This window comes from Podarcis pityusensis (assembly GCF_964106645.2).
Source record: "Podarcis pityusensis genome assembly, chromosome: 2".
NCBI lineage: Eukaryota > Metazoa > Chordata > Lepidosauria > Squamata > Lacertidae > Podarcis > Podarcis pityusensis.
Genome location: NC_138029.1, coordinates 64,518,817 through 64,534,729, shown reverse-complemented (window position 1 = coordinate 64,534,729; position 15,913 = coordinate 64,518,817). Strand labels below are relative to the sequence as shown.

General features: G+C 44.5%; 1 protein-coding gene across 2 annotated transcripts in view; it reads left to right on the top strand.

The window, feature by feature from the left end:
- FAT2 (FAT atypical cadherin 2) overlaps nt 1-15,913 on the top strand; it is a 102,623-nt gene that overhangs the window by 58,003 nt on the left and 28,707 nt on the right. For both annotated transcript variants that reach the window (XM_080987611.1, XM_080987610.1), the window contains exons 7-11: nt 2,905-3,044; nt 6,207-6,482; nt 7,593-7,803; nt 9,632-13,687; nt 14,445-14,641. In XM_080987611.1, coding sequence (XP_080843737.1) covers nt 2,905-3,044; nt 6,207-6,482; nt 7,593-7,803; nt 9,632-13,687; nt 14,445-14,641 — 4,880 coding nt within the window. The remainder of the gene's footprint in view (nt 1-2,904; nt 3,045-6,206; nt 6,483-7,592; nt 7,804-9,631; nt 13,688-14,444; nt 14,642-15,913) is intronic.

Sequence of the window (15,913 nt, the reverse complement as noted above, 5' to 3'; positions counted from 1 at the left end):
CTATCTCTTTTTCTCTACACAACAGTTCTGTGAGAAGGAAACAGAATGCAGCCTTTTGCTTTAGACAGTGGAAAAAGTGATATATGGGGCTCCTCTGTAGGGATGGGGAATCAACAACATCTGGAGGACCATTAGTTTCCCAGCCCTGGTCTGTTTCTGCAACTGTTCAATTAGCATTATAGAACCGTAGAGCTGGCAGGGACCACAAGATTCGTCTAGTCCAACCCCTTGTAATGCAGGATTTTTTTGCCCAGCGTGGGCCTCAAACCCCTGACCCTGTGTCTCATGCGCTCCCAACTGAGCTATCCCAGGATGACTAGGCTTCCCCAGAAAGTGTGGACTTTCCTTAGTGTCACAGCAGAGGACATTGCGAGTTCACACATAGAGCTGCCCTTGAGTTCCAAGCCAAAAGTTTCTCTTGGCGCTATAACGCCCTTCCCTTCCACTTGTCTGCTCAAGTGATTTATAATGCAAGTCAGACAATGTCCACACCTGTCTGCTCAAATAGTTCTACTGGTTCATTTTCTTCCAGACGTCGTCTGGCCCCATCCCTTTCCCTTTTGCTCCTTTTTCTATAAAGGCACTGTTTCTTTAAAATCTTGGTGCCTCTGATCCACTCTCATTTTCATTCCTGGCTCTTCCTAAATTACTTTAGGAGAGCCAAACGCATTTCCCCTTAGGGACATATTTTTCTGAGTACTCAGACCAAAGATTCTTTCCCAGGTCCCCCACTAATGGTTGTTGGAACTGCAATTGTGGGATAGGCTTTTGTGAGTGTAGCAGGCCCTAACTGCTTATTACCCATGAGATCGCTGATGACCACCAGTGCCTCACCACCTCTGACATATTCTCTACTTGCCTCATTTTATTTGAAACATAGTTTTTTAAACTTGGAGGCTTACTACTTTCTCCAATGCTGCCCAAGCCAGGAGTGCTTACATGTCAAGTCAGGTGGCCTGTACGAGCAGAACTACATTTACCTAGTCCATATAGTTTTGCTCCACCATTTCAGGAACTCATACAATAGCATCTTAGTTTCCCCTTGTTATCTGTGAAACTGTTTCTGTTGTCACAGAAACTACAGCTTCTTAAAAATGGCCATAGTTCCTATCTCTCCTGCATCAAGGCTGCGCTCTATCCATGACACAATAGATCCATGGCGACCCTCCATCAAAGCCTCCCAGTTGCTTCTGTTTCGCTTCATGGAACTATTGGTCCAGCTAGTTTCCCTATTGGTCCAGCTAGCTCAGCATTGCCTATACTGACTTGCAGCACCTCTCTGGGGTTTCAGGCAGGGGATCTCTCCAAACCCTACGTGGAGATGCCAGGGATTGAACCTGGAGCCTTCTGCATCCAAAGCAGATGCTCTACCACTGAGCTATGGCCCTTCCCCAATGTGACTTTTGTAACTACTTGAAGGTGGCTATCATACCTGCTCTCAGTCTCCTCTTTTCCAGGCTAAACATCCCCAACTCCCTCAACCATTCCTCATAAGGCTCGGTTTGCAGACTCTTGATCATCTTGGTTGAAAGGGATATTTGTCAGGACTGTAGTATGGACTATGACTCCGATTCTGATCATTATCCCCCTCCCACCTCAACATATGCCTGCAAATTATTATTATTTTTTTGGGGGGGGAGAAATAGCTGTAGAGGAAATGCTATTTGGAAATGGAAGGATTAACATGGCAGAGTTGATTCCCAGCGAAAAGAGGTGGACTATGGTGGACAAAATAGATCAGTTTATACAGGCCTTATGTGGCAGGAAAAGGTGTGAAATAGTGGTGGGGAGATTATGCAGCTAGCCAATTGTGCTGAAAAGTTATATTTTCTAAGCTCTGGGGATGGGGTGAGGCAGAGAAAGGAGAAAAATGGGAGAGTGTTTTGTTCATGATGTCATGCAGATGTCAGGGAACACAGCATCACCATTCCACAAGATGATGCCTAGTGTAGAAGCAGGATACATTCTCTATCTCAGTGTATAGTCACACAAAGAGCTCTAAGAAACCTTGCTTGGAGAATAACCCATAGATTAGTCAGCCTTACACAACTTGTGACACTCCAAGCTGAAAGCAGCCCACCAAATGGGTATTGTGGCCTGCCAGGTAACCTCGCAATTTTGCAGCCTTTGCTTGGTCACTGTTGTTGGTGGTGAGCTGCATTTCATTTGGTAGGCTGCAGGTTCTGACTACCTTTCATCATCTATGCAGCCTGCTCTTTAGTTTTATGGACTATTGGAGAATAAAGCTGCGGGTTTTTCTGTCTTATTTCAGTCTCCAGATGCGAAATGTGCTTTATTTAAGTCCTTATCCAATTGTAAATAATGGTGGGGAAGTGAATAAGAACTCTGCAGTGGCTTCCAAAACATCTTCTTTTGGGGTGGCTTGCTCCACTGCAAATCTTACAGATGTTTGTCCTTGCCCAGGACTCATCCATGAACTGGAGCAAGTCTCAACAGAGAGAGGGGAACTGGTTTAAGCATCACACCTTGAAGCAAAGCCAGCAAATGTCCTCTCCCCTGCCAATTTCTCCCAATAGTCCTTCTTTTCAACAGAACATGCCCTTCTGTGTCCCACTGGTTAATTTCAGCTCCCTTCACCTTGTATAGCATTTCATCAACAAACTAGGCATTATTGCGCACTCAAGCCTATGCGAAACTTAGGGAAAATAAACAAAGATGCAATGAGGACAATAGAAGCCTTTCACAGAGGTTTTCCACCCACTTTTTTGCTATTCTGCTGCCTGCCTCTGGATATATTTTATTTGTTGCAAATGCTACCAGCTGCAATGATACTTTTCCCCCTCTTGGATCCCTGCCTGCCCGGGGAGATGCTGTTACTCAGACACCTGGTCTCCTCCGTCATAACTCCTACCCTATCTACTTAAGTTATCTCTTTCCTCTAAGGTGGTGATGATGACATGGATTTTGACATTGAGAAGAGCACGGGCAGCATTGTTATTGCAAGAACCCTGGATGCAAAGAAAAGGTCAAACTACAACCTCACAGTGCAGGTCACTGATGGATCGAGCATCATCAAGACACAGGTGAGCATCCACAAAGCCCTGTCCAAACTCTTCTGTATTCGCAGGGAGAGTTTTTATAAGAACTTAGGACAAGAACATAAACAGATAGAGTTCTCTCAAAAAATTACTTTGCCAAAATGCTAAAAATTCATGATTCAGCTGAATTTGCATAAGACTGGGGGATAAGGTGCTATAAGGGGCTCCCAATTTGGCCTGTGTAGGTTAGCAAAATGGCATCGTCTTTCATGCAAGCTCACTTGGGGAAAACACCCCAAACTCAATGCTCAAATTCTTCTCAATGCACAGCAAAAAAATAAAGATAAGAACACTTATCAAAGGTGTCACTTTTTATTAAATTCCTTCCTCTGCAGATCCTGGCCAACTGTGGTACAGTACTTGGAGACTCAGGGACTCAGTTTGCACGCAAGCTAAGCCTAACCACTGCTTAATGTAAATGAGCAAACATGCAGTCTGTCAGAGAGGAGATTGCAGTCCCTTTCCTCTTACCTGGTCATTGTGCTGCTGTGTTGAGCTGTACTAAGCCATCTCCAGGAGCTTTCACATGGAAGAGAGCTGCAGCTTAGAGCACCTGCTTTGCATGTAGAAGCTCCCAGATTCAATCCCTGACATTTCCAGGTAGGGCTGCCTGAAGCCCTGGAGAGCTGCTGCCTGTCAATGTAGACAGTAATGAGCATAAGGTAGCTTCCTATGTTAAAAGGGTGAGCTGATGACAGTCTCCTGCACCACATCAGTTTTGACCCAAAACAACAAAGGGCTTATTCATTCATCCAGATCAACCACATCATCCATGACACTGTATTTCAGCACATCTCCACATGAAGATATGTATTGAGATAATTATGGCAGGCATTTGAGATTGATGAGTATTCTCTGTGTGGCCAGGATGAGAGGAACTGAATCCTGAATCTGAATCATGGTGAAGAGGAAGCCCCGAGGCTTCCTAAGTTCATTAAATTGGCAAGTTCATTACCAATCCCTGGCAACTCCAGGTAGGCCTGGGAGAGAACGCTGCCTGAAATCCCAGAGAGCTGCTGGCGGTCTATGTAGCCAATACTGAGTTAGCTGAACCAATTGTCTGACTCAGAGTAAGGCAGATTTCTATGTCCCAGGGTCTGAGCAGTCAGAATAATTCTGCATCTAATGCAATTGCCTGTTGCACATAACTGGCAGGATTTGTAAGGCCTATTAGCAAGTCCAGGAGAAAGGTGAGGACCAAAAATGGTTCCACCAATCCACCTCTTTCCTTTGCACGTGTCAATCCAAATCTGAAGGCATCTCTAAACTGTTTTGATACTGGTTTAGCTGTCAGAGTCTCTCTGAAGCAATCTGGGAATTGTAACTTTTGTCAAGATACTGAGAATTATTTGCTATAGATCTGTGATCTCTGTTGTTCAGGGGGACTTTGGCCAGTAGCCATGACAGCTAATGAGTTCAAAAGTGACCTGATATTTATAGTGTAGACATGCATTTTGTCTCCCAACAGGTAGGTAGCCTCACCTTTCACTCCTGCCAACAAGTGCATATGTAGAGGTTTGCCTGGGAAAACAAGGTTTTTAGCAGGGATTTAATCTGATAATTGCTTTACTGATAGCCACTAAAGTTATGTAAAACCTAGGAGATGGTGGGAAGCAGATGCTGAGGGTGCTGTTTCAGTGTGACTCAGTAGTAGATTGATGGTATTTTCAACGTCTTTATAACATTGTTCTGCTGCCACTAAGAGTCATCTTCTGACACCTTGGCTGACATGCAATCCCGGCCTCCAGGAACTTTTCTTCTGTTTACTTTGGCATTGACAATCACTGCTGGGTATGTTGGTGAACCTGCTCTTGCAAAATCATGGCAAGTTGGATTTCATTGAAGAAAGCAGGCGATTGCATCAGGTCGTCTCCTTCCAAGATGCGGTTTGCGATGAAAAACAACTGGATCAAATAGACAGAGATTGCCAAGTTCTCTTTGCAACATTTGACAGCGAGCTTAGGGATGGGTTTATTTTTTCCTGTTACAAATACGTTTCCAGGCTCTTGCAAATACGTTTCCAGGCTGCTTCTGATATATTGTACACTTTCCCCACCATGTCATTCCTGTCCTTATTCTGTTAGTTTCCTGGGATGAAATAAGCAGAAGTGCAACTACACCACATACGTTTCTAAATTCTAGTGCTTGCTTCAAAACAGTATGTACATCCAGTGTAGCTAAACTGATTATCACCAAACATTCATGGTGTCTGAGTTTTTCAGTCCCCCTTGCTGTTGCTTATTCTTATCCTTCACCTTCATAATCCTCAGCCTCATTTGCCTACACTTCAATATGATTGGCTGGGATGCCCCATGCCATTTTAGGAGCATCAGAAGCTACCTTATGCAGTGTCCATCTATCTCAGTATGGTCTACGCTGATAGGCAACAGCTCTCCAAGGTTTCAGATGGGACATTTCCAGTCCTGGAGATGGCAGGAATTGAACCTGGGAAATTCTGCATGCAAGGCAGATGCTCTAGCACTGAGCTGCGGTCCTTCCTCCATGAGGTCATCACTTCAGATATAGTGTCATCTCGTTCAAGCTGGGCACCCTGGTAGAGCCCACCACTGACACCTGCCCTGTGCCCCCTTGATGTTCTTTTCCAGACAGGCATCACAAGCAGTTCTCACTGCACTTTTAATTCCATGCCCCTGAAGTATCGTCAGTTGGGGACATGGTGGGGAATGAAAACAGTGGCCCTATGTCACCTGGTCCCACTGCCATGTAAGCCCACATAAGGACATAGGAAGAACCTGCTGGATCAGGCCAATGGCCCATCTCTCCAGCCTCCTGTTCTCACAGTGGCCAACCAGATGCCTGTGGGAAACCAGCAGGGAGGGCATATCCAGAGCAGAAGTCGTCCACCAAAGACCTCAAGCCTAGAACAGGACTCACATCAAGTCATTGACAAAAACCGCATAGAAGCTCTCTGGAGCACATGTTTTAGATATGCATTTATGCACATGGCAGGGAGCACACGTCCAAAGCCTGCTAACTCTGGCATGCTGAATATACTTCCAAAGCTACAAAAAATAACCACATTAGAGTTTTCTGTCAAAATTGCTGTGCTTGTCTAAGAATTAACCTCATCATTCCAGCCCCCACCCTGCCTTCTCTCTTACATATGTTCTCCCCACACTCTTGCAGGCCTATATCCGTGTGATTGACATTAACCAGCATTCCCCCAAGTTCTTGGAGTATCAATATGAGGCTCACATTCCAGAAGACACGCCTCCCGGGACAGAAATTGCCTGGGTCCGTGCAACAGACAAGGACCATGGGAAAGGACTGATCTACACCCTTCAGAGCAGCGTGGATCCCAGAAGCATGAAGCTTTTTCAGATGGACCCAAGCAGTGGCACACTCATGATGGCGGAAGCACTTGATTCGCAATCCATGTCGCTGCACACCCTGACAGTCATGGTATGGGAGTCACAGGAAAGCAACTTGTATATTTATTTGATTTATATCCAACTCTATCCCATGGGCTTGGAGTGCCTTACAGCAGTTTTTCTCAATTTCACTCAACGTGTACTTGTTGCTGTGCACAGCTAGGTGTTGTGTCAGGGTGCAATGACCGAAACACAAAGATACTATTGTGGGTTAAGCAAGGCCATTACTTTATTGGCTGCAGTCAATATATTGGGTTGGGGTGGGGTAAGTATCTGTCTGCTGGGAAGAACAGCCCACCACCACCCTTCCCTACTGCTGAGGCCACCATGCAGCCCACCATGCCAAGGGCCACTGAGATGGCAACCTGCGGTATGTGCGAATATATGGCCATTGGCCATGGCCCCCCAAGCTAGGGTGAAGACCTTGAAGCACCATGCCCAATACCCCTTATGGTAGTCCCCCCATAAGTTATGGATCCCCACCAATGCCTTTCCCTGCCAAAAATGTGACAGTAAGGAATAGATAAATGTACACAAACATACATTCTTGCTATGGGATCTGCAATAACCTCACAGCCATGGGCCAACTGCGACCTTTTTAACCAGTGATCAAAGAACATCCTGAAACTGTAGGAGGGAGGGAGGGGAAGTTGGTGATGACACTGAGTGCTGAAGCCACAGCCCAGGGCTCCTATTTACATCCACCTCCAACAAGGCTTCCTTCTGGTCCACGCCCAAGCCCTGCCCACCCGCCAAATGAAGGCTCTTATTGGCTCCTGAGGTTGAGCTCCAATTGGGACATGGTGCAACAGCACCAGCCAACTAGATGTCTGTGGTTGCCCCTGCCTTCCACCACGTAGGTGCACATAGAGCAGAACAGCAGTGAACTGGGAGCTGATGCACTTGCAGGGCAGGAGTCTTTTTCTGTTGCTGTTGCATGCAGTTACTCATTGGAATCAGGAGACTGAGATGTGGCTCACGGGTTCATCCAAATGAATGAGAGTGGTTGCGATGCCAAGTCCATACTGTCCCTTTCCCCCAGGTCCATTTGGCATTCTGCAGCTGGGAAGTGTCACATTGCAATGAATGCCTTCCTTTCTCTAAGACTGACATTCACACGTCCACCTGTTCTGCCACTTAGGTGCGAGACCAGGAAGTCCCAGTCAAGCGAGACTTTGCCAGAATTGTCATCCACGTAGAGGACTGCAACAGCCACCCTCCCCAGTTCTCCAGCCTCCATTACAAGGCGGAAGTTCTGGATGCAGCCCCAATAGGCACAGAGGTTGTGCAAGTCCGAGCCCTGGATCAAGACCGAGGAGTGAATGCTGAAATCCACTACTGCCTTGAGGCAGGTAAGGGACTCGAGCAATTTATAGCTGCCTATGAATGCAAGTGTTTCCCTGAATACTGAGTGTAATGGCATGTGCTAGCTAAATATGGTTTTTCCCAGTGTGCTATAAATGCAAGACTAATAGGAACAAGAAAATTGCATGAACTGGAGTGGATTGGCATATGAATGTGCTGGTTGACCTCTGTGAGAACAAGATGCTAGGCTAGATGGACCTGGTTCTGCAGGACTCATGTCCTTTCTCAGCCCCTGTCCTTTCACTTTCCATCTTGTGTGCTGAAGACAGTGCCTCTGGGTTCCCCACGTCTAACCACCGTCTCCAAATTCATTGACCACATTCCCATTGTATTAGTAGGCAGAACCAGCATCAAGTCAAGAGTCAGATGGTTGTTCATCTGCCAAGGGCACACACCACAGGTGGAAGCCCACCAACAAGACCTTCTCCTTCTCATCACCATTACAACCTGATTGTTTACCTGCCTCTCATTCAGGCCTAAACTACAGGGGTTGTAAGAAAGAGGAGTAGTAGGTTCCACTGCTTGCTTGCTCCTTGGCTCTCTGCCTGGTAAAGCAAAGAAAGACAAAAACATGCTCAAAAAGGCTGATTTGAAATTTCAGTTTATATGAATAATAGTGTATTCAGCACCAAATGTTAATGAGCAAAAAAAAGGCAGAGTAGCTAGCATAAAGCACCCATTTCCAAATATATCCGTCATCACTATATATATCCTTCATCCTTCATACATAGTGCTGCAAAGCCAAACACACAAAACAATAATTCATATGGGTTCAATATACCATGTATAAACATTTTAAAACCATAAGGCTATGCTACTTTAAATAATCAATTCCATTAATACAATAAATGTTATATCAAATATACTCCAAAAGCTGCTATAGCCATAATTTAATCACTTGAGATCATAAGGCACATAAATAATCGTTGCTTACCAATCTTATGAGGCTTGTATGATTTGGAAATTTTTCTTAGCACTTGTTTGCTCAGCTATGCCAGCCAGCAAAGCACTATAGTTTATTCATTCATTCATTCATTCATTCATTCATTCATTCATTCTCCTGTCGCCCCCACCATGTGGACACATCATAAAATGTTCAGCAGGTCAGTATCACTCTGCTCATTCTGGACAGAAGTGGCATCTAAAAATAAAAATGGGCCACCATTTTAGCCAACGTGTTGAACGAATCTGAGTTGCGATTCTTTTTCTATGAGCATTTTTCTTCTTTGAGTTCAGGTCTCTGGTTTGCAGTGCAACACAAACACACTTTGCTCCCTATCGGTTTTCACAGCTTTGCATCTCCAAGCCAGCAGCTCCTAAGTGTAGCATGAAAGTCTGTTTAACTTTTTGAATTGATGCACAGCTAATACTGTTTCACATTTCTAAATCTCTTTAAATAAAGTGTAGCCTGCCAGGGAAGGCATTGTTTCCCATTATGCTCTGTTGAGTAAGGCTATTTGTCCCTAAAGCTGCAGTCCTTTTCCAGAAATAAGCGCCACTGAAAAAGCAATGGCTTACTTCCAAATAAAGTAGATCAGAACTGTTAGAACTATTTAACTGTTAGAAAGGCTGTTATATGTGTGTGTGTGTGTGTGTGTGTGTGTGTATGGTACTGTCTTAACAGCACAAGTTCCAGGGGAAAATAATTGGGGGGCGGGTCCCATCAACAAGTGTTTTTAAGAGCAATTATCTCCTAATAAATGAGATGGGTACATGTTAGGTGGGTGATCAGATGGGTGACGAAAACCAATAAACACAACAGCAATTTAAAGGTGGTTTTTCATCCTTCATGTGAGCCTTTCTTTCTTTTTTCAGGGAACAATGGAGACTTCTTTGCTATAGACAAGTTGTCTGGAATTATTACAGTGTCTCAGAAGCTGGATCAGACCAAGCAAGAGAGATTTGTTCTCACTGTAAAGGCCGAAGATCAAGGGTTTCCACAACTGAAGGACTCTGCTACTGTGAACATTTTTATGAAGCCCTCTGATGGCACACCTCCACAGTTTTCAGAGGAGGAGTACGTTATAGAGATCAGTGAATCTGCTGTTATTGGCTCTCCTGTCATCCTTGTTTCAGCCACGAGCCTTTCGTCTGTTACCTATGAAGTAAAAGAAGGAGATAAAGATGGCTTATTTTCCATCAACTATCAATCTGGCCTTATTTCAACACAAAGGAATCTAGATTTTGAGCGGGCTTCATCTTATCAGCTGAAAATCCGTGGCACCAATATGGCAGGAGCATTTATGGATGTTCTGGTGTTTGTTTATGTCATAGATGAGAATGACAATGTGCCTATCTTTTCTAAACCTTCCTTTGTTGGCCGGATCAATGAGAATGTTCCATTGGGAAGTATGATTATGGATGAAAACAATGCGCCTCTCGTGATTCATGCGTCAGATGCTGACCGAGATTCTAATGCCTTGTTGGTCTATGAAATTTTGCAGCCACAGGCACTGGATTTTTTCAAAATTGATCCAAGCATGGGCACTCTTACTACTTGCGCAGAAATTGATTACGAGCGTGTCCCAGTTCATCACTTCAATGTCCATGTGCGTGACAGTGGGAAACCCAATTTATTTGCTTCCAAACCCACTGAGGTCACCATTTATATCAAGGATGTTAATGATTGTCCTCCTGTGTTTACAAAAGATATTTATGAACTTTCTGTAGGGCTTCCTGTCCATCATGGGATGGAGATTTATACCGTACATGCAGAAGATGCGGACTCAGAGATAGCCTACAGTATAGTAGAAGGGAATCCTCATCACGTTTTCTACATTCATCCAACAACTGGCCTCATCTCTGTACTGAATGCTACCACCTTAGAACGCTATCATGAACTCACAGTTAGAGCTGGAGATGGTTTATATACAGCTAGTGCTATGGTTAGGATTAATTTTATTGAACCACAAGACAGCACCTTAAAATTCGATCAAGATTTATATACAGCAACAGTGAAGGAAAACACGACAGATATCCAAACTCTGGTTGCTCTTGGTGTCATTGGGAATCAACTGAATGAACCCCTCTTCTACTCCATCATGAATGGCACAGAGAAGTTCAGAGTGATCCAGTCTTCAGGAGTGCTACAGACCAAGGGCGTAGAATTTGATCGTGAAACTCAAGACACTTATGATATTGCAGTGGAAGTAAAGGACATTAGAAATCCGCCAAGGGTGTCTCAAGCAATGCTCAAAATCTATGTGGATGACATTAATGACAATGCACCCCATTTTGAAAATGTGCCATATTATATAGCTATGCAGGACGGCACTGAGCCAGGTGATGTCATCTTTCAGGTTTCTGCCACTGACTGGGATCTGGGGAATAATGGAGTCATTTTTTATTCCTTTGCAGAAGATTACAAGTATTTCTGGATTGACCCTTACTTAGGGGACATCTCACTCAAGAAACCCCTTGATTTTCAAACTTTAAATAAATACATACTAAAAGTAATTGCCAGAGATGCCGGTGAACCTCCCTTGTATGCTGAAGAAGAGGTTCTGATCATGGTGAGGGACAAATCCAACCCTCTCTTCCAAAGCCTCTTCTATACTGTGAAAGTGCCTGAAAACATTCCACTCTACACATCTGTTCTCCACATCCAGGCTCGGAGCCCTGAAGGCTTGCGTTTAATATACAACATTGTGGAAGAAGGAGCTCTTAAACATTTCAACATTGACTTCAAGACCGGTGTGCTTATGGTCACCAGCCAACTAGACTATGAATCTGACACAAAACATGCCTTTACAGTCAGAGCTACAGACACAGCAATGGGTGCCTTTTCAGAAGCAATGGTAGAAGTAGAGGTTGAGGACATCAACGACAATCCTCCTGAACTCTCTCAGGTGGTTTATACTGCGTCAGTCACCGAAGGCCTGCCAGCTCAGACCCCCGTCATACAGCTCCTTGCTACTGACAGAGATTCAGGGAGGAACAAAGTGGTTTCATATCAGATCTTGGAAGACCGTTCAGACGCGTCAAAGTTATTTAATGTTGATGCCAGCACAGGTGAAATAACAACAACTCAGGTTCTAGATTATGAAGCCAACCATGAATTTCGCATTAGAGTGAGAGCCACAGACCATGGAATGCCTCCTCTCAGCACTGAAGCCCTTGTGGTGATCAGTGTGTTAGATATCAATGACAACCCACCCAAGTTCAGTCAGCTTCACTATGAAGCCAATGTGAGCGAAATGGTCCCCTGTGGCCATGTTGTGATAAAAGTCCAGGCTTTTGACCCTGATAGTGGGGACACCCATAGATTGGAATATCTAATCCTTTCAGGGAATGAGAAAAGGCATTTCACCATTGACAGCCCTTCTGGAATCATTTCCACACTGAATCGTTGCAAAAGGGACCTGGAGTCTTTTTACAACCTCAGAGTCTCTGCATCAGATGGCGTGTTTAAAACCACAGTGCCAGTATACATCAATACCACAAATGTAAATAAATACAGTCCATCATTTCAGCAGGATGTATATGAAGCAGTATTGGCTGAAAATGCCAAGGTTGGAACCAAAGTGATTGAATTACTAGCCACTGACCCAGATGATGGTCCGTATGGCACCGTAGATTACACCATCATAAACAAGCTTGGCCAAGAGAAATTTGCAATAGATGACAAGGGACGCATTGAAACGCTGCAGAAGTTGGACAGAGAAAATTCCACAGAGAGAGTTGTTGCTATTAAAATCATGGCCAAGGACGGGGGAGGAAAGGTGGCATTCTGTACTGTCAAAATCATACTCACAGATGAAAATGACAACCCGCCACAGTTCAAAGCTTCTGAATACATCTTGTCTATCCAGTCCAATGTGAGCAGAGGGTCACCAGTCATTCAAGTACTAGCTTATGATGCTGATGAAGGAGTGAATGCTGACGTCACCTACTCTGTTGATTCAGTGGAAGAGGTTATTGCAGAGGATGTGATTGAGATTAACACTGCAACTGGAGTTGTTCAAGTCAAAGAGAGTCTCCGCAGGCTAGAAAACAGGACAGTGAACTTCAAAATCAAAGCTGAAGATGCAGGACCTCCCAATTGGAATTCTGTAGTTCCAGTGAATCTTCAAGTTGTTCCAAAGGAGGTGTCCTTGCCAAGGTTTTCTGAGCCACTATACACCTTCTCAGCATCTGAAGACCTCCCGGAGGGATCCGAAATAGGATCAGTTAGTGCTGTGGCAGAGGACCCTGTCATCTATAGTTTGGTGAAAGGTACCACTGCCGAAAGCAATAAAGAGGGGATATTTGCTTTGGATAAACGAACAGGCACCTTGACTATTGAGAAGGCAATGGATCATGAGAAGATGAAATGGTACCAGATTGATGTTTTGGCTCACTGCTCACACCAGGATACTGACTTGGTCTCTTTGGTGTCCATCAACATCCATGTAAAAGATGTCAATGACAACAAGCCTATTTTTGAGGCTGATCCTTACAGGGCCTTTGTAATGGAGAACATGCCACCAGGAACTACTGTGATTCAGGTCACTGCCAATGATCAAGATACTGGAAGTGATGGGCAAGTGAGCTATAGCTTAGGATCAGAACCAAGCAACATCAGAGAGCTCTTCACCATTGACAGTGAAAGTGGTTGGATCATGACTCTTAAAGAGCTAGATTGTGAGGTTCAAGAAACCTACCAGTTTTTTGTTGTGGCGTCAGACCATGGTAGGAAACACCAGCTTTCTTCTCAAGCCCTTGTGGTGGTCACCATAACTGATGAAAATGACAATGCTCCACAGTTCACCTCTGAAATCTACAAAGGATCCGTGGTTGAGAACGCTGAGCCTGGGCAAATGATCACCACACTTAGAACAGTAGACAATGATATTTCAGAGCAGAACAGACAAGTCACATGTTACATCACTGGTAAGAACCTATGTCTCCTAACATTTTGATAAAATAGAATACAACTTGTTTTCTGGTAGGTTTGCTTGACTTTGAGAAGCACCTTATCCGACAATTAGTCTTGCTGAAATCTCTGCAGCTGATAATATCAGATGATAGCCTTTATTAACTAAGGACCACATAATGCAACATGTTTCAAATCAAATTTTCAAATCATGAAAATTACATGCCAGCATTGCCTGGAAGGACAACCCTTTGAAATCAGAGAACTCAAAAGCAATCCCTGGCTCCTTCCTAAGCCACATTATGCTCCCCTTTCTCCTCCTCATGCTGTTCTAGGAGATTCCCTCAGGGCGTGAGAGGCGGCAACTGGAAAGCCCCATTGCAGAAGTGGGCTTCTGGTAGTCGAGCTCATTAGCTGAATCTTGCCCATATAGTCTTAATATAGCAGTTTTGATTCTGCTCAGAGTCATGTACATAGATGAAGTCAGTGGGGCAGCGTGTTCACTATAACTAGGGCAAACAAATTTTCTTGACATCCCACACAGAGGAATGAGACTTAAGAGACACAGGATACAATCCTATACTTTGTTGGAGTAAGTCCCATTCAACTTAATGTAGCTTACTTCTGAGTATGCATGCATAGGATGGCAATGTCAGGGTGCTTGTCTCCTTTCTTTACCTCTTCCCCTTAAACTCTTAGTTTTTTGGGGGGGTTGTTGTTGTTTTGTTTTACTTTGTATTGTCTTCAATTATGATGCCTTCTCTGCCTTATCAGAAGGAGATATCTTGGGACAGTTCAGCGTTGCTGAGGTTGATGGAGAATGGAAGGTTTTTTCCAAGAAGCTTCTGGACAGGGAAGAAAGAGAAAAATATCTGCTCAAAGTCATGGTATCTGATGGAAAGTTTCAAGCAGCAACAGAAGTGGAGATTTCAGTCCTTGATGTCAATGATAACAGCCCTGAATGCAAGCAGGTGATTGTGTATGTCTATAAAGTTGTGATCTCCTCGTCCACACACACACACACAGAGAGAGAGAGAGAGAGAGAGAGAGAGAGAGAGAGAGAACCCCACACCACTAGCTGTGTGCCAATTTGGAACCAAAGCTGACCTGGAGAAGCCACCTTGTAAGGTGGAACAATCCCTTGAGCAATTACATGTTGGCAGTGTTGAGTTATCCCATTCCTCTTGTTTAGAAGTACTGTGACATGTGTTGTGATTCTGTTGCCTCGTACCTGACTGGGGGAGAAGGAGGAGGCAATATAAAATAGTTCAAGATGGAGAAGATGGAGAATAGCAAAACAGAGCAGAATTGCACTCTTTGTACAAACTATGGCCTCTTTATATTTTTGATGGTTCTGGATATCAAAATGGTAGCTGCACAGGGTAAGGAATCATAAATGCATGGAATTGCACTCTCATAGAAAACTTGCCCCAGAGAAAAACTAGGTTGAAAGTGATTAGATATGATTTAGGTCAGGCATCCCCAAACTCAGCCCTCCAGATGTTTTGGGACTACAATTCCCATCATCCCTAGCTAACAGGACCAGTGGTCAGGGATGTTGGGAATTGTAGTCCCATAATATCTGGAGGGCTGAGTTTGGGGGTGCCTGATTTAGGTCCTTTATGAGTATTAGATGATGAGGATTCACTGGCCTTATTTAACGAACAGTTGCAGGAGTGAGTGGTCTGCGGGGAGGTGTTCCATCATGTACAGTGGTACCTCGGGTTACAGACGCTTTAGGTTACAGACACTTCAGGTTACAGACTCTGCTAACCCAGAAATAGTACCTTGGGTTAAGAACTTTGCTTCAGGATGAGAACAGAAATTGTGCGGCGGCGCAGCAGCAGCAGGAAGCCCCATTAGCTAAAGTGGTGCTTCAGGTTAAGAACCATTTCAGGTTAAGAACAGACCTTCAGAATGAATTAAGTTCTTAACCCGAGGTACCACTGTACCTGGCCTTTCAGCAGCTGTGCCAGTACCACTTACCAGGAGGAAGAGAGGGAAGGGTGACATTGTGGGAGGGTGGCCCTGCATGGGTGCACAAACAGAAGCAATCCAGTGCTCCTTGCACTGCGTCTGCACAGCGCATATCTCCCTGCTGCACTGCCCTCTCACAGTGACACCAGAACTGGGAGGCTGGGTACTCCTGAGCAGCTATGCTCCTTGGAATTTTGTAACTGTTTCCCTTTTCTTACTCTGCCTAGGACACACAATGTGGTAAGGATGGCAGAGGCTGATCTATG